Source organism: Camarhynchus parvulus, chromosome 1 (genome assembly GCF_901933205.1).
Source record: "Camarhynchus parvulus chromosome 1, STF_HiC, whole genome shotgun sequence".
Classification (NCBI taxonomy): Eukaryota; Metazoa; Chordata; class Aves; order Passeriformes; family Thraupidae; genus Camarhynchus; species Camarhynchus parvulus.
The window spans coordinates 100,758,178-100,784,412 of NC_044571.1; the positions used below are offsets into that span (position 1 = coordinate 100,758,178).

At 43.7% G+C, this 26,235-nt stretch overlaps 1 protein-coding gene across 1 annotated transcript in view; it reads left to right on the forward strand.

Annotated features, from left to right (window-relative positions):
• Positions 1 to 25,892, forward strand: part of MAP6 (microtubule associated protein 6) — a 42,019-nt gene extending 16,127 nt beyond the window's left edge. The window contains exons 2-3 of the mRNA XM_030951222.1: positions 19,739 to 19,952; positions 21,813 to 25,892. Of these exons, the coding sequence (XP_030807082.1) occupies positions 19,739 to 19,952; positions 21,813 to 22,013 (415 nt within the window). The 3' untranslated portion in view covers positions 22,014 to 25,892. The remainder of the gene's footprint in view (positions 1 to 19,738; positions 19,953 to 21,812) is intronic.
• Positions 25,893 to 26,235: the final 343 nt, after the last annotated feature.

Below are 26,235 nucleotides of genomic sequence, written 5' to 3' on the forward strand. Positions count from 1 at the left end.
GCTTTAGCAATGACAGCTTCCAAACAATCATTTTCCCATCCTCCTTTGGGTTGATTTTTTTTCTTGGCTAGCATGTTTGGGGTTTCTTTTTGCAATGCAAAATTGAATTATTGCTTAATATAAACATTTTATGAACTGCTACAGGAGGTGAATTATTTATGGGAAGGGAAGGAGTGCTTTTTCTGAGCCTTTCTGCTCTGTCAGTTGCAATCAATCTAAGAGTGTGTTTAAAGCTTGCATGTTCTGCCTGGGAGACAAGAACTCTGCCTTTTTCCATCATCTCTTCTCTCAATTAAATACCTGCTTAATACATTTGTCCCTAGCATGTTTTAGTTTTTGATTAAGTTTGGAACAACTCCAAAGGAAGACGTATTTCTAGATGGCCTCATTTTCAAATGAGACAAATAATTTACCCAGCAGGATACAAATGGCTTAGAGAGGCTGTAAACATCTGCTGTGTGCACAAAAGTGCACTGGATATAACAACAAATCCTCCTTCTAGTTCTTCACAGAAGACTTATAAAAGTGGTGCTTCTATTTTTTAGTTCTTAAATTTACAGCCTGGGAGCTATTTTTTCTTTAAGAAAGGGATTGCTGTGCACACTTTTGTGTGCTGGCAGCTGGGTTTGGCAGGTAGGTTTGGCATAGGTGATGCATGCAGAGACTGTGCAGTGGAGGAATATTTTTATTCAGTTCTATGTTAATGGTACCTTTATTGGGAAGTGGGTTTCTATGATCCAGGTATGTTTTTAAGGCTATTTACATCCACATTATGATGGCACCATCATCTAGTCCAGGTGTCTCTGGCCACATGAGCATCAGTGCAGCACTGTCTCTGAGCAAGTGGCCCATTTGCAACCTCCTCCAGATGTTTCAGGCTGGGCCTGGAGGTGCCAAGAGACCCCAGGACATCAGATCCCTGAGTGGTGACATCCCATCAGCTTTGCAAATCATGACAATGCAAGATGCTCCCCAAAATGGGAATAGGCTTTGAGTCTCTTGGGTGTTTCTGTGGTTTTCTCCCAGCCTGTGCAGCTCTCCAGGCTTTGATTGCTGCACACAATATTTCTGGAGCCCCTTTGCTGGCACAGGCAGCTGTGCACATAGCCTAGGACTTTTTTTCTCAGGCATGTGTGAATACTGTGTCTCCCTGATATTTTTGGTGTGCTCAGCATGATGCTTTTGATGGAGCACAGTGAGGCCCTCTAGATATGAGTACCTTTCATATAAAGACATAACCCATTTGGTCTGAGCTTTGCTTTCAGAGCTTTACACTCTATGCAAACACTGGAGGAGCCCTTGAAAATAACCAATTAATTATCAAACAACTTTTTCTTTTTTCACAACATGCTTTCTCACATATAAAGTTTTCCATATAAAACTCTCCTACTGTCATCCTTACCCCTTTTTTATTACACTGTGACAACTTTGGTGTGGACAGCGTGGTACCTGCAGAGACCACTAGTTGCTTTGTTCACTCATATCAACTTTGTTTGCTCATATCACTTTGATCAACTCATATCAGTCCTTGTTTTTAAACAGTTAGGAGGAGATTTCACAATAGAGCCATCTGTCTATTCCACTGCCTTCTGCTGTCTCTTCCCCATGCTCCCCCAAGGCAGCTTTGGTGGTCCCAGTATTTACAGATTCGGTACCATGGGACTAATCAAGTTCTTACAGAGCTGGAGTCAGTGAGTCCTCCCCATCACATTATTGATTTCTAAGTGATCCTGGCAGTCTCCCAAGCTTGGGGTAGAAAAATGCAGAGCATTTTTTCATTTCCTGCAATTCGTTTGACTTTTGCGTCTCCCTCTGGTAGGGATAACTTCTAAACAAATATATGTTAACTGAAGTGGAATGAGCTGAGTATTACACTGTTAAAAGTGATAAACTTTAATGGCCCTTATTTTGCTCTCCATTACACCAACACAGTCCCAGTGACTTGCACTGGTGTGTTGTATGGTTTCCTAAAAAAATGCATGGGCATCCTAATCTTTGTCTCTTCCCAAAGAAGCTTTCCCAGCTCCTAGTTCTCCCACACTGTCCCCTGAAACTGTCTGCTCACCCCACTTCACTCACAGAGTCACAGAAGGGTTTGGGTTGGAAGGGACCTTAAAAGAGCACCCAGTTCCACCCCTGCCGTGGACAGGGATACTTTCCACTAGACCAGCTTGGTCCACTACTTACTCCAAGCCCCATCCAGCTTGGTCTTGGATGCTTCAGGGATGGGGCAGCAACAGCTGCTCTGGGCAGGGCCTTACCACCCTCATAGGGAGAATTTCTTCCTAATATCTAATCTAAATCACCCTGCTTTCAGTTTGAACCCCTTCTGCTTGGTCCTAGATTTTCATGGTGCTTTTTAGAATAACCTTCCTCACAGCACCCAGGACAATTTCAATGGAATAATCCGCATTTCCTCTCCAGTAATTCCACATATGTTGTGCAAACTCTGCACCTTAATGTCTACAGCACAAACCAATTTTATAAGTGGATTTTGCAGCCTTTGCAATAACACAGTATGTAAGGGTAAAGATGGGAGGGGAAATCCAACTCAGCCTTTCTCTTAGCTCAGTAATCCTTTATCTTAAAATCTTTGCTCAAGTCCCAGCTCTCTTCTTTCATCTACTTAGCTCACACCCAGATCTGTTATGGTTTTTCCAGTTAAAAAGAATTACAACCTCTTAATTTCCACTACAGAAACATTCAGTGGTGGCATTGCACAGGAAGGCATCAACTGACAAGCAGAATTCAGTCAGAGCCAAAACTTGTCACTTTTGAATGTTAAAAAATACTTTAGATGCATTATATATATAAAAAATTTTGTAAAGAAATAGGACAACCTCAAATACACACATATAAGCGTGGCAGAGGCAGATGATTGGACCAAATGTAGGTTAATCTGCATTCATCCACATCTGTATTGCATTATTCAAGGCTGTGTTGTTGTCACACTACCTATGCTGTGTGCAGCCTGTCTCACTGTCCCTGACATGTGTTACACACTTGGGACGTGGTTGGAAATGGGGAAATGCAGCTCATCAAGCTGCAGAAATGTTTGCTGTGGAATAGTCATCTTGTTAGACCTGTCAGACAAAGTGGACGGATTGAAGGGTTTCCTGGGGAGTAGCTCTTGCAAAAAATATCTGCAACAATATTTTTATTACTATGCATTTTATATAGTATTTGTAAATATTTATATAGTATATAAAAAGAATGTATTTTTTTAGTATTATGGTTTTAAATTATTATTTTATTAGTATAATAAACATAAACAATTACCTGATCTGGGCAAGCTGATCTAGTTGAAAATATCCCTGCTCATTTCAGGGAAGGTGGACTATGTGATCTTTCCATTCCAACACAAACTATTCCATGATTCTATGATTTTAAACCTCTGCACAGTGGGACTACCACTAGAAGATATGTCTTGAGGATGGATAAAGCATCATGGATTTGAATTCTCCTTCCATTTCCAAGAATAAGATATTATGGACACAAAGATTATATAAATACAAGAGATTTGGATTATATGTCTGTATTTGACTTTATACACTAAAATGGGATAAAATTGGGAGTCTTTGGACCCTAAGCATGTGTGTGTGATTTGCTTTCACAGGAGGTACTTTTGGCTTGGAGGCTCTAAGATGTTAAAACATAAGATCACTTACATGGTACCTGGCTGTTACAATAAACCAAAGTTCAGTGATGGAACAGAAAACAAGAGTTTATCCTGGCTGCTTGGTCTCTGAGCTGAGCTGCAGGTTTGTCTATTCTGTAGGCATCTGTCACGGACATATTTTATGAAAAATCCTTTTGTTGGGGTCTTTTCTCCTGAGAAGCCAAGAGGCCTCAGAAATGAAATGTAAACAATAATTACCTGCTGCTGTGGAATGCAACAGGTGCATCCTTGATTGGTCTCATGTGGTTGTTTTTAATTAATGGCCAATCACAATCCAGCTGTCTCGGACTCTCTGGTCAGTCATGAGATTTTATTATTATTCCATTCCTTTCTATTCTTAGCTAGCCTTCTGATGAAATCCTTTCTTCTATTCTTTTAGTATTGTTTTAATATATAATTTTCTTATAATATATAACATAAAATAATAAATCAGCCTTCTGAAACATGGAGTCAAGATTCTTGTCTCTTCCTTTGTCCTGGGACCCCTGTGAACACCACCACAGGCATCCATTGTGGTGAGAGCAGTTAGAGCTGTGACCTCAGATCAGTATCTCCCTCAGCTCTGCAGGGTCACTGAAGGTGGACGCAGGGATAATGCCAGGCAGCTGCAGAGTTAGATGATAAAGTTATCTTCCACAAGCAGTATGGACAGAAGAAGTGGGTGCTATTCAAGACTCTCTTTGCATTGGACTTTCAGCCGTGTGTCACTGCTCCAGCCCAGTGCAAGGAAAAACTTAATTACCGCAGGGTCAAGGCTCTGGGGAGACCTTGGAACCTCTTCTAGTACTTAAAAGGGCTCCAAGAGAGACAGAGAGGGAGATTGGACAAAGAGTGACAGGATGAGGGGGAATTGCTTTACACTGACAGAGGGCAGGGTTAGGTGGGATATTGGGAAGAAATTCTTGGCTGTGAGGGTGGTGAGGCCCTGGCACAGGTTGCCCAGAGAAGCTGTGGCTGCCCCATGCCTGGAAGGATCAGGGATTCAAGGCCAGGTTAAATGGTGCTTGGAGCAGCCTGGTCTAGTTGAAGGTGTCTCTGCCCATGGCAGGGGGCCAAAACAAGACCGTCTTTAATGTCCTTTCCAACCCAAACCATTCTGCAATTCTGTGACGAGGCAGCATGCCCTTCTGTATCTTTGGGTGCAACACTGATATTCTGGGTATTAACTGTGCCGTGGGACTTGGTTTATTTCTTCTTTACTTAGTGGTCAAGGTCCTTGTTTCTCAGTGTCTCCTCCATGAATGTTCATGGGGATCCCTATTCATAACTTTCCTTTTCCCAGCATTTGCCTGTTCCCACCTTGGACATGTAAACTATTTGAAACCAGGTGACTAGCTCTTCTATGAAAGCCCACTGGAATTGCTTTCATATATTAAATGAAACTCAGATTGTGATGTCTCAATTTTGAGACAAATTTAGGAGAGAACACTCTTCTAATGAGTCATCTCCTCTAAAAGGGTTCCAGCAATCCCTTTCCACCAATGGGAAATTAATATTAATGGATGAAAGTGAAAAAAACCCAAACCCAACACTTTGTTAACAAATAGAATGTCCACAAGGCAAGGGGGAAAAACATAAATAACTGCTAAATATTAAATTGTCAGACCTTACACACACACAGACACTGGAACAAAACCCAAAATGCCAGGGAAAATACCTGCTACAGCATGCAGTACAAAATGGTGCCAGTTTCTCTCTCAGGATAAAAAAACCCAAACAAACAGGAGCTTCTTACAGCAGTTTGAGCAGCAGATGAAAATTTGGTGACTCTCTGGCATCAAGCTCCTCTCCATAGCAGACAAAGCAGCTGGGCTGGAGCCTCTTGGTGTGCTTTCTCTCCCCGTCTCAGTTTCCCAAAGTTAGGGGGCTGGAATGCAGCAACCCATCTCCCACTGCTGCTGGTGGCAGTTCTCTGGTCTCGGACCAGCAGCTGTTCAGTTCACCTCAAAGGCAGCTAAAAGATTGCTGCTGCTGCTTCTCCAAGGCCAGGGAAGGAAAAAGATTCTCGCCTGGGCCAACAAAACCAAGCTAGCCAAGTAAAACCAAACCACACAGGGCCATAGAATGCCTCGCTAGTAAGGCTTTGAAAAAACCAGGTAAAGAGCCCAAAGCTTCCCTCCCACCCTGCCATGTGAGCAATTACATTGTCACGCAGACTAGAAATGAAACACTAAGGAAGAAGGGAAATAATGATTCCCTGCAGGGAGCAGCAAAATACAGCAAGTTGAATTCCATTGCTGCGACAGAAAGGCTACTTTTTGTCAACAGTGATGTCCTGACCTTTCTCCAGAAAGACCCATCCTTCTGTACCCATGAATTGGATAATAATTGAAGAAATTCAGACAAATCTTACTTCCATCTCCATCTTTTGCCTCAAGGGCAAACCTCGCAGTTCCCATGCAATGGGCTGCAGTATCACCTATTGGAGAAGGGACAGGATTTAGGAAACAGGAGCTGGTGATGGGCTCAAGCAGCTTCACAGCAGAGCATCCCATAAAGTCTGGGAAGAAAGGTTTCCCCAGCAATCCCTGCCCAGCACTATGAGAGTAATTGGACCTAATGAACTTTCCCCTAGCAGTGTGAATGGACACTGGTTCAAGTTTCCTAGGGAAGCTGTGGCTGTCCCATTCCTGAAAGTGTTCAAGGCCAGGCTGTGTGGGACTTGGGGCAAGCTTGTTTAGTGGAAGGTGTCCCTGCCTATGGCAGTGCAACTGGAGTGACATGAGTTTTAAGGTCACTTCAGCCATTCTGGTAGTCTATGAATTTGGACCAGAGGTGTTGTCAGCAGTGCCAGGTAGTGAGATGCACTTGTCCTTTATCTCCTTGGGCAGTAGCTCTTCAATTCTTCAACCAACCATCTGTCCTGTCTTTGCTGAAAGCTGATGCCTTTGGCTTCTCTCCTCATCCTGCTGCTAGATCTCCCTCAAGGACTGATGACACTGAGCTTGTGAAATGCAATGGCTTCATTTGACCTTAAAAAGCTTATTTTCCAAGGTGTCCATTAGCACATTTTTCTGCACCAGATTCTCCTCTTACAAGTCACATAATGGATTCACATGGATTCATTCATAGCTTTTGCAGTATGAAACTCTCATTCAGGAATTTTTTTATTGTCCATATTTACCTCTATGGAGCAGCTAAGGGCTACTATGCATATGCTGAAGTTTTCTGATGAACTGAAATAATGTATTTCTAGTTAATCTGCAATTTGTGTCTTCAGACACTTTAAATGAGGTGCTGAAAACATCTCTCTGCCAAGAATCCCACTAGAACCAAAGGCTCACAAGGCCATCAGATCAGGGCTGTTCAGCCTTGGCACAGGCTGCCCAGGGCAGTGGTACAGTCCCCATCCTGGAGGGATTGAACACAGATTTAACAGGGACAGATGGTTATAGCACTTGGAAACACAGGTTAGTGGTGGGCTTGGCAGTGCTGGGGGACTGGTTGGACTTGATAATCTTAGAGGACTTTTCCATTCTTAAAGATTCAGTGATTCACTGTGCCCTTTTTGCATGGGGATGAACAGAGGCAGGCAGCTGCCAGTTTCTCTGCATCCTATCAGATATCTGAATTACTTCATTGCATTCACCATGAACTGCACTAAAAAAATCTTTGCACTTAGAGGAGAGAAGAATTTCCAATGCTATGTTGTCTTTGCAATTTCTTCCACTTTTCCTAACATGAAGGTTTCTTCTTAAGGGTTTTTATTCCTGGGACCCTAATAGATGAGCCTACTTAATTCACATCTCTGTACCTCTGTGCATTTGTGTGTGTTGTCTTGAACAGAGAGTCAGATATGGGATGCTTTTTGGCCCAGCAAACTCAAAAGAGCACTTTGGCTCTATTACGGATCGAGTGAGAGTGTGAGACAAGCCCTGCCTTAGGTTCAGATTGTTTGGTTGCAGCTTTACTCAGGTGACCCACAGCTGAATCGCTCTGGCTTGCAAGTTCTTAAGAATGGCCAATCAGGTCTATTATAAAATAGTTATTGATTGAAAAGACAGAAGCCTAACAGATGAAAGGCCTTAAACAGAGTTACTACACATGATAAAACAAAAGACTACTACTACATTACATAAAACAGTGCATGATATAAATGTATTTATGTTATAGCTAGCAAAGAAACACTATAGATTAGGAGTCAATGTAATTTACCACCAATTCGTGATGGGGTACACAGAGTCCTATCACTCAACCGCCAGGGGAGTAACCATCAAAGGCATCCTGACTTCAGGGAAAAGACTCCACACATTCTGAGGAATGTGCAGAAGATTTCTGCTTTCTGAAAATATGGTGTAGCTGTTGCAGTTTGTAAACTGAAGTGTATGTCAGTCAGAAATTCTAGCTTATCTTCCCACATCTGCTTCCACAGCAAGATGTTTACTGTCAGCTGAAAGCATCAATCCTGTGGCACCAAAATAACTCAATAAAAGGCAAAACTGTCTCACCTAGGCTTATGTGGTGCTTAACTCAGAGCAAATTACCTGAGTTATTGTACCAGCTAACAAACAACAGATAAGCTTTCTGGTGGGCAGGGGCAGAAGTCCTGCTACAGGCTCTTCTCATGATGTCCTGGTTCCTGCAGCCTATCCATATCTGCCTGTACAACAGTTTGCCCAATCCTACAGCACTCTGTCGATAAAGATGCCGTTGTGTCAAAGCATCCATGCTGTGAACTGCTTTGTTTGTTTACTGTGTGGCAAATTCTACAGTCATCTGTCCTTAAGGAGGACAAGGGGGCTGAGTTGCTGCTCATAAACTAATCCAGTGGAGAATAGACGTACAGGCAATTAAATGGCAGAACTTTGACCTGATCCTGACCCATTTTCCAGGGGTGAACATGACATTTACAGATGGATTATTTCTGCGAGGAAGCTCAGGCTGTGATCACCCTGGGAGCTTTTCCAGCAGGCTGCATGGTCTGGCTTCCTTGGTGACAGCAACATCGAGTTCATAATCTGTACAGGCTTGAGCCTGTTTGGAGACAACATGAAAACTGCTACATGGAATGGCCAACATGTGTCCCTTCCTTAGCAGAACCCATAAGTTTATAATACACAGGGAAATTCCGAGTGGTACAAACTGGCAAATTTCCACAGGGCTGTGATTCACACCAGGACGTGTCAGTATTGTTTGGCTTAACCTCTCTCCAGATCCCCAGATACACCTTTTCCTGATTTCTGTGATTGCTGCTGTGGGATCTCCAAGTGTTAGGCTCGCCAGGGTCCATGCTGTTCCCTTTGGCAGGTGTTTAGCTGCCAGGGATAGGGATAGCTTTGGGTTCCTGGCCTGTTGCAGATGCTGGTGGATATCCTTTACCAGGCTCAGACTGTGTTCTCCCTGTGGCTGGGGGCACAGGGCACTGGGTGCAGGCTGGAGGCTGGAGAGCAGATCGAAGTTGAAGGCAGCAGTGGAAAGAAGGAAACAATCCTGGAGTGCTACTGTTTACCCTGAGGTCTGCAAAGTTGATTTTATGTGACAAAGCTGCCTAGATGTGCCACTTAGTCTGAGCATGAGGATTTATCTCACCTTTTTGCATCATACATGCACCTCTCCACAGTGGCTGGGATGTTACTCTTAGAGTTATTCACCCACAACTCTGTATCTCACTCAGCTCTTTGGCCCTCTGCAGTGTTCACTGTCACCTTCAGTCCCGGTTTTATGACATTTTAATTCTTCCTCCTGAAAGCCCACATTGCATGGTCCTCAGGCAATGCAATATCCATGATTTGGGAGCTGCTGACTCAAATAGCTTTTATAAATGGATGGCAACATGGTTCTGCTCTGCCAAATGATTTGGTTTCATCCTTTCCAGTACATATTCTTGATCATAACCTCCTTCAGCCAGTGCTAAAGTCACCTTGGAGACTCAGTACTTTTCTCCTCTTTTGTGCTGTGCTTGATGGGCCCTAACCAGGGATGTTTAGAGATACTGATCCCTCCCCATCCTGCTCACGTTCACTCCCCATTGTCCATTGCCCAAGTTTCAAATTAATTCATTAATATATTTCACAGTTTTAGTTTTTGTACACAATTGGCTTATCCAAACAGGCTAGCTCTCTGTACATGTGTTTGTGTGTATGTGCATGTCTTAGAGGCTGATTATTAATGTTTGGGGAAAAAATGCTCTTGGCCACCAGGAGCTTCTTTGTACGCTTCAAAATCTCACTGAAGCTTAACAGTAAATTATTGTGTTCAAGATAATAGCACAGGGATTAGAGGATAAATCTGACATTAAGCCTCCGTGCAGGAGCTGGAGATGGGCCACTGGATGCAGCAAGCAGTGACAAGGGTGTTGCACTTGCAGTGGCAAATTTGTACGTTGACAAGACCATTGAAAACAGAAGTTGGTTGAAATTGACCTTTTAACTAAAGAAGGCTGGGATGGAAAATGGAATTAAATGGCTGAATCACGGAATCACAGACTGGTTTGGGTTGGAAGTGATATTAAAGATCATCTTGTTACAGCCCCCTGCCATGGGCAGGGACACCTTCAACTAGACCAGGCTGCTCCAAGCCCCATCCAGCCTGACCTTGAATGCTTCCAGGGATGGGACAGTCACAGCTTTTGTGGGCAATCTGTGCCAGGGCCTCACCACCCTCACAGGGAAGAATTTCTGTCCAATGTCCCATCTACCCATGCCATCTGTCCATAAGAAGCCATTCCCCTTGTCCTGTCACTCCAGTCCCTCGTCTGAAGTCCCTCTCCAGCTCACTTGGAGCCTCTTTAGGTACTGGCAGGGTGTCTAAGGTCTCTCAGAACCTTCTCCAGGTGAAAACCCTCAGCTCTCCAGCCTGTCTCCAGAGCAGAGGGATTCTAGCCCTCACAGCATCTCTGTTGCCTCCTCCAAACTCATTACAACAGCTCCACTATTTTGGGGTGCAGGAGACATGTTGTGTTGCAGTAAAATGTCAGGTGAAGCAAGAAATCCCTCTGGCCCAGAATTTGGGTTTATTTCTCTGTGAGGCAAGAGTACTTTGCACTGTTTACTATTGCATGAGGGACCTCAGCATGAGGCAGAATTCCTCTGGGGCTGGCAATGGGTTAGGAGGCAGGTTTTGGCTCTTGCAGAGCAGTAACCATTGATCAGGCTTGTCTTTAAAATCAGTTGTGTTTGCAGGAGAACGCACCTCTTTCTGCTGAGTCCAAATGTATTTCTCTTTGTTCACTTTAGAAAAGAGAACAGCTTTAGGATCAAAACACAAGCCTGCTCCTCATCTGAGCAATCCTTTCTGAGCAGAATTTGCCTGGAACCTATTTAGGCCAGCATCTTTGGCCAAGCACAGCCAGAACCAGACATCCAGAGGGGGGTTGGAGGAGATTCCTGTATCATGGAATAACTCCTGCTTTGGCTCATGGTTTTTCAGGAGCAGTTAAATGCTGAAGACAACTCTGAATATTCTTGATATCTAAACAGCCATGACTTAATTTAATCTCATTATATACTGAAGTTCAGTGTCCTCCTTTGGCATTGAGTTCAACCAGCCATTATTATGGATTTTGGGTTTCCCACTACTTCATTTCACCAAATACCTCTTTTTCGATTTTAAGAGCAGGAGAATACTTAAGAGTAAGTGACACTGCATTCCAGAAAGGAAAAATAATTTGAAAATCCTGGACATATTTTCTGCTTAGTTTGGGTCAAGTGTGTCTTTTTTTTGTTGTTGCTGTTTTGTTTAGAGAAACATTAAAGAGAAATCTGATGTTCTGAAACACTCATTGTGAAGCACTTTGCTTCGCAGGAGGATTCATAGTTTTTGGCATTGTCCTGAGTAGAATAAGGGGGAAAAATGGGATAGGAAAGAATTAAAGAAACTGAAAAAGAAAATTAAAGTTTCATTTTAGAATTAATTAAGTGTTTCAGGCCTAACATTTTGTAAAGTTTTCTTTTTTTTCAGTGAAAAATTTGAATATTTTTCTTTTTTCACCAAGATGTCCTTTTCCAGATTAAGCTAGAAATAGCCCTTCTGTGCAGGACTCCAGCATGAAGTCCCCCATCTCCTTTTTCTGCATTATTCATTATTTTTTATGTGTACATCAAGAAGAGGGAATTGGCCTGGCTCAGCGCCAGCAGAGCTGCTGTCAGCAGAGTACATTGAACACCCTGTGCTATTGCTGAGCAAATGTAGCCTCTCTTTAAAGTCCTTCAAAGAAGGTGGAAGCTTGAAGTGGTTAAACCTTGCCCTGTTCTGTCCTTCTTTCCCCCTTTTGTCTTTCCTTTGACCTCAGTAGATAAAGGCAATCTATGCCTACACAGGACTTGACAAGCATCTCCAGAGACAACTGGGAGCTCATTTTAACCCCAGTGTGCCCTGGCTGGGCTGAAAGAGGGTGTTCAGGTCACCTTCATCTTGCCACCAACTTCAGCAATGCTCAGTCAAAGGGAAAATGCAATTAAAACAACCAGGCTGGACAAAGCCTCACGCAAAAGCAGTGTGGTGTTCACTGGCACATGTGGAGACCAGGCTAGGCTTTAATGGATAGGGATCAGGCCACCACCTCCCCAGGCTACTGTCATCTGATAAGATCCACTGCCTATGCATTGGTGAGGCATCTGCCCTGTCCTGTACAGCCTTATGTTCTCATCAGCTCTGTAGATACATAAACTCTCTTTAACCTCGCTGGTTAAAGACAGTTTATGTACCTGCAGAGGTACATGGCTTGCAAAAGGTCACCTGATACCTGATACACTCTTTTTCACTGAGTTTTATTTCAGGCCAGCACTGGGTTCCCTGTCAATTCTAATTATTCTTTGTAAGGTGGGACCAGAGAGAGGCAGAAAATTAGGAGACATGTAATTGGCCGCTATTTCAGTTCAATCCTCCATTTCACACTAAAAGAGCAGTTCTTAAAATCTTCCTCAGCAAAATTAAGAGCATTGAAAATCCCTTTGATAAAGAATTTGAGAGCTGGACTAAGCTGTGCCTATTGGTTACATCCAGACTGAGCTGGTCCATGGTTCATGGTTGCTACTTGAGCAAAGGTTTAAGTGAGCTGTGAGACCAACCTCTTTCAGGGTGGGTTCTAGCACGTTCCTTGAATACTCTGAGAGCTAATTTGGTGTGCAGAATTCTTCAAAGGCCCAGACACCACCATGAGCTGCTGTTCTGAAAATAAGGGGAAAGTAACATTTCCAGGGCTCATTTCAGATTGCAGAAGGAATTTGTAACTTTTTGGGTACCTTCCCCACAAATGTGCCTTGGAATGTTGAATAATAATGAGGGAAGTCTCAGAATGACAGGATCTTTCTCCAAACCAGCATAAGTTTTAGGAGCAACCAATATGGTACCTTAGAATACAGATATTTTTTACTATACCCAGAATATTTTTTTAAATTAACTCTTAAAGCTACTAATTTTCCTCCAATTTCTTCACTGAATATAAGAAGTATTTAAATGTATAACACAACATCTCTGAGTGACATAAAGGTCCTGGAGAATCAGGCCAGTTCCAGATGATAGAATCACAGAATGGTTTGGGTTTGAAAGGACCTTAAAGACCATCCAGTTCCAACTCCCTGCCATGGGCAGGGACACCTTCCACTGGACCAGGTTGCTCCAAGTCCTGTCCAGCCTGCCCTTGAAGACTTCCAGCAATAAGGCATTGCATAGGAAATGCAACACAACTGCCTTGAGAGAGTGCAGCTGTGCCATGCACTGTTTGAACAACATGAGGTCACAGTGACATGGAACAGTATCAGACAGAACTCTGATTGAGAGTCATCAGACTTGGAAGGGGGATGTAGGTCACCTTCCTGAGACATCCCTTTCACCCCTACAAGCAATAGAGATGCAGACCCCAAGCAGGGCACCTGCCTCCTCTCTCACACTTTGCATTAGGAAACTCCCTGTGCCTTACACTCAAACATGGAGATACAGGTTGCAAAGTTGCTAGCACACTCTTGTTTCCAATCCTGGCCTCTTGTAACTAATGTTTTTCCAAGCAATTGTCTGGTTGGATTCAGGAACTGGCATATTCCAAGGGCACTTCCCAGCAGATTGTTTTCCGTCACTCATCTGTGGTAGAGATGGAGAGACTTAGGAATTAGTTCTCATTAACCATGCTGAGTTTCTGGGCACTGATGAGATCAGCAGAGTGTGTCTGTTCTAGTGTCTTGGTTTGAAAAGACAGGTGTCTGCTTAAGGAAGGTAGGAACCTCCCCTGAAATGGAAAATTAAATGAAAACCTCCTCCCTCTGAATTATTATAATTTTGAAATTAAGAGGCTCTCAGGCAAAGACATGGGAATAGGAACAACAGTTCTTTGCTAGGAAAACTAAAAGTACAAATGTAATAATACAAACAAAAAAAGCCTACTGACAGAATTCAACCTGACAGGGTGTTGGTAGCAGTCTGATTAAATGCTCCAGTCCTCCTGCAGTGGCAGATGTGTTTCTGTTGGGGTAGTGATCCTGTAGGAGGGTGTAGTCTTCCTCTGAAGGTCTGATGGTGGTGTAGAATTGCCTCGTCTTCTTTGAGGAATCCAGTGGAGATGACAGCTGCTCCTCTGGGAATCCAGTGGGGAAAGTTTGCTCTGGTGCCCAGGATCTCAGATTATATTCAGGAAGAAATGCTTGGCTCCTTCCCCTGGGCAGAGCATCTCACAATGGGATGCTGTAATTTTATCAGTCCTGCAGTGACAGTCAGTGGGCCATTAACAGAAGCTGTTTCCTGGAGGAAGGATTGGTTTGTGGAAGAGATAAAGCAAACTGCCCAATTAACAGAAGATAACTGCCCCTCCTCTAACAGATGGCAAATAGAATACACACTTATCTTACAATCCAGGACATCTTGTAACACTTTAATTAAAGTTTATGTGTTGCCTAAATATCATAATAGGCTTTGAAACCAGCCTGTTGCACCAGCTGTAGCTGTAGAAAATGGTCAGGGATCCTCTCCTCCTTCTGCTGTCTCTGCATGCTCTGGATGTCAGGTATGGAGAGCTGGACACACTGAGTGTTTCAGTGGTTTAGTCAGAACTGTCCCTACCCATGGCAGGGCAGTTGGAATGACACGAATTTAAAAAGTGTCTTTCAAATCAAACCAGTCTGACTCTGTGTATGTGATAACAAGGGGGAATGGCTGGTCCATCCCAGATGTGGTAGAGCTCCATATGAATGTGGCCCATGCTCTCTCACATACTTGAAGGGACCAGTTGTAGTGTAATAGCTGGTGATGTTAAAAAATTTGCCTGAAAAGGATTTAGATGTTGATTTGGATTTAGAATATAAACACAGAATGACAGAATGGTTGGGATTGTAAAGGACCTTTAAAGGTCATCTTATTGCAACCCCCCTGCCATGAGCAGGGACAACTTCCACTAGATCAGGTTGCTCCAAGCCCCATCCAACCTGATCTCAAATTCTTCCACGGATGGGGCAGCCACAGCTTCTCTGAGCAGCCTGTTATTTCTAGATGTGCACTGAATACATGTGACACACTGGTATTTAGAATTCCTTTGTCAACAAACTGTGGTATTTCTAGATCAGTAGCCTTCTATCCTTGGTTTCCAGAGGTTGTGGATGAACTATTCCAGAGCTGGTAGACACAGTGCATCAATGTGCCCACACCTAAGAATGGCTGTTTTATTATCTGCCTGCAAAGGCTTACCTTGGGAGACATAAAGTAGTCAAGGGTGAAGTCTAATCACCAAGAACAGTGGAGCTGAGTGCTCACAGAATTGTTACATCTGCATTCAGACCAGCAAAGCAGGGATGGAGACAAGCAGTCTCATTTTTCACACTCAGATGAAACTGATTGTTGCATTAAGAGCCCAGTTCTGTTGCAGAAATGCATTCCCTGACAGCCCACAGGGAATAAAAGGCTTTTCTGTGCCTTTTCTGCGCCTTTTCTGCAGAGATCACAGGGGTTTTGGGGAAAAGCCTGTCACTTCCTGCATGTTTATGTTTGCATTATATATCTGCTAATGAAGTTGCTAGGCAATGTGGTAACAAATACAGGCATGCTGTTTTGGAGCTCACTTCTATATAAACCAGCAGTCTATGAGCAGAAGAATGAATAAATCCTGGTTTGTGTTCCACCTTTAAAATCCACTCCCTACAACCACAGTACAACAGCCTTCGTCCTTTGTCTCTGGTTCTGTAGAGGCAATCTGTGGTCTTGCTGCTTGACCTCATGATCCATGGGGGCTAGTTGTTCAGCTGTCCTGAGAATGAGTGAGAAACATGAACTTTACCTCTTTCCCTCAGCTGCAGAACACCATTTGGATACTCCCCATGTGCCCATTCACTGATCTTGAGGAAAGCTATTGTGATTTTCACCTTTGAGATTTCTACTTCTGCCACAAATACAACAGAAAACAGCTAATGGGTTTTGAAGTCACTAGTGTGAGAAACGACACTCACTTTTAAAATTTCAAAGGCTGATATTAAACCTTAACAAAATACAACAAAACACTGAATAAGGGAAAATTACAGTGCTGGGAGCGTGGAACTAAACCGCCATGTGCTTGTCCACAAAATGGCTGCTCCACCTTTTACACTCCTGTTGTTGCATCAGGTAACCCCAGCCCCTCCCAAAGTCCATCAGTCAACTCTTCTTCTCTGTCTATTGGTGGAGACCCCTTTCTTGCAATTTGATTAAGGTCAGGTGTTGCCATGCTGTGCCCCCCAGTAACAAGCCTGCCCTCCCCCCAAATGCCCTCGCTGCCAAGGCCATCCCGTGACAACAATAAAATGGGAGGGGAAAGAGGAGTATGGGGAGAACATATCACAATAACATAACTATACACCAATAAAACTTCTTAACATATGCATAATATTAATCTCTTAATTGTGAGAGCCAACCATTGCATTGCATATACTCATTTATAACATTAGGAAAGAAATCTGAGACAGATAGATATGGGCAGAGAGAATTAGTCCACCATTTAATTTATTTCCACAGATTGAAGATATATAGTCTACTTTGGAACAAAAGTGGATCCAAGGAAGAAACCTCTTCTGAGGAGTTTAGGATGAACTTTGAGTTTATCATTTTGGCTTGATTTGAGGCAATTTAAAGGAGAATGCTCATGTCTCCCTTAATAGGTTCTAACAATCCAGTAAGAAACAGAGATGAGTAGATTACTGAAAAAATAACAGTTTACTAACAAGCAGCAACAGGCAAAAATAACAAATAGATTTGTGAAAAACGCCAATCACACGTTTTTTAAATTTTAAAAGTTTAATAGTAATAAAATGGTTATTAAAATAGTAATATAATTAGAGCAATAAAAATTTGAACAATTGAGATTAGAACAATATGAGGCAATAAAAACAAAGAGTTACGGACAGTCCGCTTACCTCTTTCTGGTCTAAATAAGCCTGAAAAAGGACACCCGTTAACAGAGGATTAACCCTTAAAAACAATAGCCTGTTGCATATTCATACACCTCATACATGATGCATAAATTCCATTCAAACACAGGATTCTGTCTGGTCAGTGTCAGCTTCTTCCTCTTAATCCTAACGGTGTCTTCAGAGCTGAGCGAGGCAGGAAGAAGTTCGTTTCTTCTGATAATGGAGCAATAAATTCTCTTTCTCTGAAATATTTAGGTGTCCTGTGGCTGCTATAGCCTAGTTTTGATTTTAACATTATGTTATAACCCAAAACTATATTTAACCCACTTCTTAAAAAAATTAATACAGCATAACTTTCTAATGTAACGCAAATAATATTCATTTTAATATTTGCGAAAAGCCAATCATAAAATACCCATTTTTCACAGATTAAAAATTTCTAAATCTCATGGACTGCCCTCAGAACGAAAAGGCACCTGAGAATGCTGGCCACACACGCAAACACCCACACACACACACACAAACACACACTCACACACACACGCACAAACACACACACACGCACCAAGATGGTGCTCTGCAGTCGAGCGTGTGATTCGAAGGACAAAGGGAAAGGTGGTGTCAGTCTTTCCCCCACCCCCCTGCTCTGCTCCCTGACAATGAGAGCTCCGACTGATATTCCCTGGGTCAAGGCACTAGAACTTTGCCTTCCTTGCAGCAGGAGACAACAGGGCAGGCAAGGCAAGGTGGCCGGGCTGGGTTTCTGTCCTGAGCCAGGACAACAGATGACCTTTTGCAGCCAGCCCTAGCATCCCTGCCTGAGCATCCTCTGATGACGTGCACATGTCCATACTTAAGCTTTCCTGATCCTCTGAACTCAATACAGTGCTTATTTTCATAGAAGTAAAACCAAATATCTTCATTCCCGTTTGACAAGTTTGGTTGAAGCTGATTAAGGTGTTCAAAAGTATTATGGGAAGTGATTGACTGGCAGCCCCCTTACAGAGAGTTAATTTCCCTAGGTTGGGTTAGGTTTTCCTTTTTTCTCTTCGGGGAATTTTCCTCCATTTGTTGTCATAGAGATGGTGAATGGACCTTGATTTAAAAGACAAAAGATGCAGCCAGGGCCTTGGCATATCATTGGAATAGCTCTGGGGGAGGGGGAGAAGCAGTGTGGTGGTTGAGAGTTTCTGTAGCCGGAGATGGTTCCTGTTTGCCGGTTGTGGGTTTTGGTGATGGACTTCTCCTTGTTAGGAAAATCAATCCACAAAACACCAGAGGTTTATGTCCAAAAAGGAGACAGAGTAGTTGTTTCTGGATTTATTTGAACAAAGGGAGAGGCCATGGGGCATTCCCCTGGGATCTCTCGAATTTTTGGAGGAACCACCCTTCTTTTTATCCTAATTTCCTGGGCACATTTCCCTTCTCTCTTTCCCCATTGGCTGAGGTACTTGAGAGGTACACACTTCCCAGTACGCCTGATACCAAAGATTCCCCTCTGATGTATAACCCTCCCTTTTAACTTTTAATTCTTACGGAATTTAGGGGTTTTTCTTCCCCATTGTTTCTTTCATCTTTCAATGTCTAATTTCATTTATCAGCAAACCTAAAGTTTATTTGTAAAAGCAAATATCTTTTTCCATTCATCAATCAGTGGAACCCTTCCCATTGTTTATGTCCCAGTGCTGGTTTTATCTACCAGCAGACCCACAGCTTGTTTGTAAAGACAAATCTGCCATTCCTCTCATCCTGCCCAGAGGGACTCTCTGCTACCACTGAGCCTTCCTTGCCATTTCTCCTTGCCTTTGGTGGGCCACTGCCCACAGGAGCAATTATTGGACTGGGACTTTTCAGTACCCGCCATTGCTGGGAGAAAGCTCCTCGCCATCTGAAATAAATAGGGCAGGAGATCTTTCTCCTTTTCAATGCCTTTATTAAAAATCAGCTCGGGTGGGGAGAATTGATGGGTCACGCACACTGCCGCCGCTGCTCCCAGGAATGGCATGGAGAAGAAGGAAGAGTGCAGCTGTGTCCACTGGTCTGTAGGCAGAGCAGGGGCTTCCGTCCTCACGAGAGCACCAGGAGATTCCTGGTTTTTCAGTCTGACATTCAAGGTTCTCTTTCTAGCTGACATCTTCTAGGTTAGGGTGAAAGGTAAAAAGGGTCTTAGCAGACACCGGATTCCGTTCCTCACCTCTAGACATCACTTAGATCTCTTAATTCCATGGTGGCTCGTTGTTTTAGGGGTTTTTCCTGCTAGATTTGGTGAGGTGTTTCCTCATTTGCATACCAGCCCCGATGTCACCTCCTCCTCACAGTCCCAGGTGCCATTTTCCAGGAAGCAGCAAGGTCACACTCGACAAAGAGGGATTTCTAACCATCAACAACAGGTAATTAAAGAAAAACTATTAACAACAGGTGATTACAACATGAAATTATTAACAACAAATAGTTAAAAATCCAACTTAGCAGCAATTGGTTTAACCTGTTAACTCTGCAACCTTTAAAAAAATGGACAACTTTTCTATTCATAACACCATCTGCCTGGGCTACATTTCATTCGAATTTCTCATAATGTGTCAAGAGGTTTTGGATGAGGTAAAAAATGAATTGTTGGGAGACAGTTTCTGTGTAAATCTGATTGGATGGAGGCAAAATCCTTTCCACATGGACTTGGTTGATCGATGCAGGACTCCATTCCCATGTTATCATTGCTCTCCTGTTGAATTCCTGAACCCTTTTCCTTTTTGATCTGCAGAAATGAGTTCAGACCCTGGATAGATGTCAAGCCCGTGAAAGCCATAAAAGCAAAACCCCAGTACAAGCCACCAGAGGAGAAAATGACCCATGAAACCAGTTACAGTGCTCAGTTCAAGGGGGAAACCAGTAAGCCTTCTCCAGCTGATAACAAATACCTGGAACGCAGAAGGATACGCACTCTCTACTGTGAACCCTACAAAGAACCTCCAAAGGTGAGAAACACGGCAGAAGGGACACAGGGACATCACTGCTTCCGGTGGGACGTGTCCAAGGCAGTGAGGCTGGGCTGAACACTGCTTGCTGTCACTCCCCTTGTGTGGTGTCCTCATTCCAACCAGCACCTTGGGATCCACCTTGGAGGTGGTGGTGAATAAAAAGCTAAACATGTCCCAGCCATGTGTGCTACCAGCCCAGAAAGCCAGCAGGGTCCTGGGTTGATCCCACAGCATCGACAGGGAGGTCAGGGAGGGGATTCTGCCCCACTGTTCCATTCTGCCCCTCTGCTCTGTGAGACCCCCACCTGCAGTGCTGCCTCCAGCTTTGTGGTCCTCAGCATGGGAAGGGCATGGATCTGTTGGATTGAGTTCAGATGAGGCCATGGAGATGCTCCAAGAGATGGAGCATCTCTGTTATGGAGACAGGCTGGGAGAGCTGAGGGTGTTTATTTAGCCTGCAAAAAGAAGGCTCTGGTGAGACTTCAGAGCCCCTGTCAGTGACTAACAGGACTCCAGGAGAGCTGGAGAGGGACTTTGGACGAGGGCCTGGAGGGACTGGACAATGGAGAATGGCTTCACACTGCCAGAGGGCAGGGCTAGAAGGGATATTGGAAAGAAATTCTTGTCTGTGAGGGTGGTGAGGCCTTGTGGCTGCCCCATGCCTGGAAGTGCCCTGTGCCAGGTTTGAAGGGGCTTGGAGCAACCAGGTGTAGTAGAAGGTGTCCCAGCCTATGCAGGGGGTAGGGAATGAGATGTTCTTTAAGGACTCTTCCAAGCGCAACTGTTCTATAGTTCTATGGGCTCTAGGACAGCTTGAGGCACTTTGGAGACAATAGTGCCCTACATCAAGTGAGGGTAGGGCCGAGATGAAGAGGTTTTTCTGTTGTTATTTCCTATGTGATTATCCAGGCAGCTTTTTCTTCCTCCCTCCTTTAGAACTTTAGGAGCCCCACATTACATTTTATGCTGGGAGCCAGACACCTGCCGTTAATTCAGAGCATTACACAGATTTTGACAGTATGCACTTCTGACTTTGATCAGATCGAGAACATGTGTTAAGAAAGGCCTGAGCTGGAATGTTTTCCAGCCTTGTTTTCTAGGACCAGCAGAGGATCTGTATATTAAAGGAGTCAGTCTGTGAAGTTTTAAACAGAGGACCATAAGTTGTTCCCTAAGTTGATGAGTGCTTAGATCTGTGAGGACTGAGAGGGATTGCAGGGTGAGCATGTAGGAGATGAAGGCTTCCATTCTCCCTTAATTTTTGTAATTGTGCTTCCTATTTTGGGGGTGTAGAAACAAGATGTTGTGGAATTTTCTTATGTGCCAATTAGTGTTCTGCACCTCAGGTATCCCAAAGTAATACTCCTCCATTTTGGGAATCTCTTAAGGACAAACAAACAGAGGAGTCCTCTCCTGCAAGGAAGATGGAGACTTATAGCAGCCTCTTTGCCCTGAGCATCATTTCTCTGCTTCCAAAGAGACAATCCTCTGTGGGTTTGCAAAACCCCTCATGAAATCAGAGAAAGATGCAGAAATTGATAAAATTACTGATAATATTCGCTCTCCTGTTCACCCTGCTCTATCCTGATCTGGATACAATGGGCTCTGCTGGCTCCAGGGGCACAGACTTCAGGGCATCCTGAAAGGAGCTGGCCATTTGCCACTCAGCATAAGCTCAGCTGGTCCCCTGCCTTTGTAGCAGGGCAGAGATGAGCAGATAAGTAACATTTGTGCTGTTTCAGATCTGAATCCTGTTTTCCACTTGTCCTTGTGTCTCTCCTTCTCTCTTTCTCTCTCTCTCTCTCTCTTTCTTTCTCCACCTCTGTGTCGTTGTTTTGCCTGTCGCTCTCCATGCAGGTGGAAAAGCCTAGCACAAAGCCTTCCAAACCAAAAAAGACCACAACAAGCCATAAACCCTTGAAAAAGGCCAAAGACAAGCAGATTGCATCTGGCCGGGCTGCCAAGAAAAAGAGCGCCGAGACCTCCAACACTGCAAAGCCAGAAGATAAGGAGAAAAGTAAAGAGATGAACAATAAACTGGCTGAGGCAAAAGAGTAAATGTCACTGCACTTTCTTTCTCATTTTTTTTCCTTTTCTTTCTTTCTTCCTTCCTTTTATTTTTTTCCCCTTTGATTAAATAAAGGCCACAAAATTAATTAGAGGCTTCTAATCTGCTTTTTGTTCTGATTGTATTAGAAGCTTTTCTGTTTTATTTCCAAGGAGGATTAGGAAATCCTTGTTTCTGAGGTCAGGTTGTTCTGCTTTGCCTGCACGGCTCTGCACAGAGTGAGGGATGTGAGAATGTATAAGCAGGGTCCTAAGAGATGAAGGTGATGGATCAACAGTGATTACATCCAACAGCTTGTCCCTTTCCTTGGGCTTGGTTCTTCAGTGCTTTGACAGCATGGAAGCGCCCATTGAGCCAAGGAGGGCCTGTGCTCTCATCCCATGAGGCCCTTTTGGGTTGGCCATTGTGTCATCTCCCACTGGTGTCGCCTGGTAAAGGGGTTTGGAGGCAGAGAGGATCAGGTTCATTCCTGGTGCCATGGATATGCTGTAAATACACCAAAATCAATGGTGTGGCCAAGAATGATTTCCCCTTTTGACACTGATGGGAAATTTACTCCAAGAAGCAACAGGAAAGGAGATCCCATGGAAGTAAAGGGCCAAATCCTCCCCAAGGGTAGTTGGGAGTACATCTAGCTGCATCAAGGCAACTTCACTCATCAGTACCACTTGAAGTCCTTGATTAAAAAAAAAAAAAAAAAATTGGTGAGGGAAGGTGCAGTGAACAGTGAAGACTTTCCAGTCACATGGCAGGTTAGGCTAGGTTATCAGCAGGTCGTTCTTCCCTAGTGTTTCCCCTAAGTTATGGATCTTATTAATTATTCCTGTTTTGCTTTGAATCTTGATCTGCTTTCTTCACTTCTGGGATGCCAATAGGCAGAGCTAGGTTTCAAAAAGTGGTTTAGTTTGCAGGCATGACCTTCCAAGGGGTAGAAAGAAACGTGTCACCAAGGTTGGCTAGAGCTGTCAGCCCCCGTTGTGTCTATTCTTCCAGCTGTTTATGTTCATGTTGGCTCATGGGCAACTCAAGAGGGCCATAAAAAAAGTTTCTGGGATCCCTAGACTCCCTCCAGACAAGATCTCAGGGTTTCAGTCCTATTTACTGTGCTCTTACACTAGGAAATCCCCAGGACCAGTTTGGAAGCCCTAAACACAGCAGGACCATTTGTCAGCGAGTATGAACTGGCCCAACAGAATGGCATTGCATGCCAGACAGTCTGGGTCACTGGATCAGTGGGAGAGTTGTGGTCCCAATCCAAATTTATGTGCCTAACTTCTGGATTGGGTCCTAAATACATAAGGATTAATTTTTGTCCCACCAAACCGAGCTGTTAGACTCTCCCATAGCAGAGTAGCTGCAATTTAAGATGCAGGGCTCTCGTTCCTTATTTTTGCAACTCCAAATTTTCTCTCCTAATATGAAGTCCAGCTTGAAACTTCCAGTGGACAATTGGGAAGCATGAAGACAGAGATAGGAAGTAGAGTTGGGAGGTGGTGTGTTGCTGTAGAGGTGGTGGAATAAGGAAAGTCTTATTGCTAGGGGTATTTTAGAGATATGAAGCTATCTAGCAGAAAAATGGATGGGTTGGGAGGGTGAGGAGTCCCTTTTTTGGGGTTTCATCCCATTAGAATTAGTCTTTTGGAAACATAAATGAGTGGTGGGCTACAAGGTTGAGTGAAAGTTTCCAATGAGGAGGAAAGCTCTGTGATATACAGATAGTGACATTTGCTGGCCTTAGTAATGAATAAATGCCAAGTTCAGTGTATCATGTGATGTGTCCTGTTTGCCTTGCGCTAACAGCCTAAACCTTTGAGTATCAGTAATTGTAGTGTTCTGAATTCAGTGGTGTAATCCCCAGCTTAGCTGTGTTAGAACTGTGTGCTATGAGCTAGTCAGGTTGTGTATGTGGAAAATATATATTCATATATAGAAATATATATATATATTTAAACCTCTGCTGTTTAGGAGGAAACCAGGGAAAATCCTCCAGGAAGTAAAACTGTGGAAATCTTTGTCAATGTAGTGCTTTTTTTTTTTTCCTTTTTCTTTTCTTTTTTTTTTTATGTGCATGCCTCATGGAGATGCTGACCTGTCCATACTGATCATTGCTTTTCTGAGTGCTCAGAAGCCCCTGCAGCACTGCTCAGCTCCATGTCCAGAGCAGCTTGGCACAAGGCTTGTGTTGAGCTCACGGGGAGGCATGCTGCCGTGCTGCTCACAGCTCTTCCAACCTGCCACATAAGGGACAACTGGCCAGAGAAGAGCAGCTCCCAAGACTTGGTGTGATTCCTTGGCTTTTAAGAGCTTCATGTATCTTCACACTTCTCAGTAATGTCCTTTCCTACAGGATGTAGCATAAGCTGTGATCATGATATGTCACGGCAGGCAGAACACATCAGGAAGGCACTAGACAGTTCAAATGGCTCAACACACCAATCCAATAAGGACAGACCATGCAAAACAATTCTTCCTATTATTTTTCAGCCCTAAGTTTCACATTTAAAGATACACCACACTTGCCACCCTTTCACCTGGAATTCAATGAGAATTTAGTCCTTGCCTTCAAGGTGAACTCAATTTTGACCAAGGAACATCACTAAGATGCTCAGACCACCTAATCCAAGCATCTCCATGGCTCTGGATGAATTGCTGAGTATCCAACTTGGGATGATTTCTTCTTAATGAAGAGCATCTATCACAGTGTTTGAAACATACACAGTGAGTGGTCAAGATATAGCTTTCTGTTTCTGTAACACATGGAGTCTATTGGTGGCAGAGGGCTTGGAACTAGAAGGTCCCTTCCAACCCAAGCCATTCCATGAGCTCACTACAAAGCTAGGTATGAAGTGTTAGCCAGTGGTTTTAATTCCCTCTATACTGAAGGGACTTCCCAAGGACCATTGAGCTGCCTGCTTTTGACACTTGTCTTTGGGTGGGATGAATGGTCCTTGAAAGGTTTTCTTTGCAGAAAGAGCCTGGGAGACTGGTGAGGCCTGAATACCTTCCTCTCACATCAACAAAATAGGAACAGAAATCCTGGCTTGTGTTCCATATGCACCACATCTGCAGCATACATCCAAGCACACACACATCCAAGCACATGGGCTGGCACTGCACTGAATACCAGGAACTACAGCAGAGGCAAGCCTCAGGGTGAAATCCTGCATTGCTGTACCTTCCATAGACTCTATGCCCACCCAACCCACTCAGGTTTATCAGAAAGGAGACCAAATCTCTGCCATTTCAAATTCACTTTGGGCTCTGAACTTGTCAATCCCACTGGGAAACAGTGCTCTGCTCTTCTGTGTTTCCAGCTACCACAATGCTGATTCTGTTCCACTGCTGATTTGTAATATGTTTTACTTTTCTTGTAAAAAGAAAAAAAAAAGAAATGTTTTGCTTTTTACCCTGTGAGAGTTCCTGTGCTATTGCTTGCTTTCACATTTTCACTGTATTGTACTGTTACTCCTTTCTGCAAAATGGTGCTAATTGCTGACTGAGCTCCTGTTTTCTGACTGCTTTGCACACTGATCACTTGCTTCTTCATTTGCAGCACAGCCGGTGCCAAAACCTGGTGCCCATGCATTCCACAAACTCTTGCCTCTTGGAGGCAGATAGGAAGTGTCTAATTAATATTTTGTGGCCTGGGTTTGGTTGCGTATCACAAATTGTCTCTTGTAAACATGTTAAGCACACCTCCTTGTGGTGCTTTTTCATTGTTGATATTCTGATGAGAGTCTCACACACACACACACACACACACACACACACACATTAATGTACCGCCAATTGATTGTGATGTGCTTGTGATCTTTGCTTGCTCAAAGGGTTCTTTTTCCAATGATAAATAAATGCTGAAGACAAATACCTCCTCCTTGATCTTGTTTTCTCAATCAGAAGCACAGTTAAGCGAAAGAAATGTCTGTCCAACCAAAATGAGGTTGTGTTGCTTAGAGTTGCCACTTTCATGCCTGCTGTGGGGACAGCTGGGCTGGCACAGTCTGACTCCCTTTAGGTGGTTGCTAATCTCAGACCAGTCTGGCATGGGCTGTAAGTGTTTGCAAATGGACAGTGAAGTCATGTGGATGGCCCAAGTTTTCTTTTATTTTCTATACAAAATATCTTTGAGTGGAGAGTCTATGCAGTGCCTTGCTCATGTCCACCTTGTCCTGGCCCGGGGAGCAGAGACCAAATCCCAGTGAGACCTGGAGG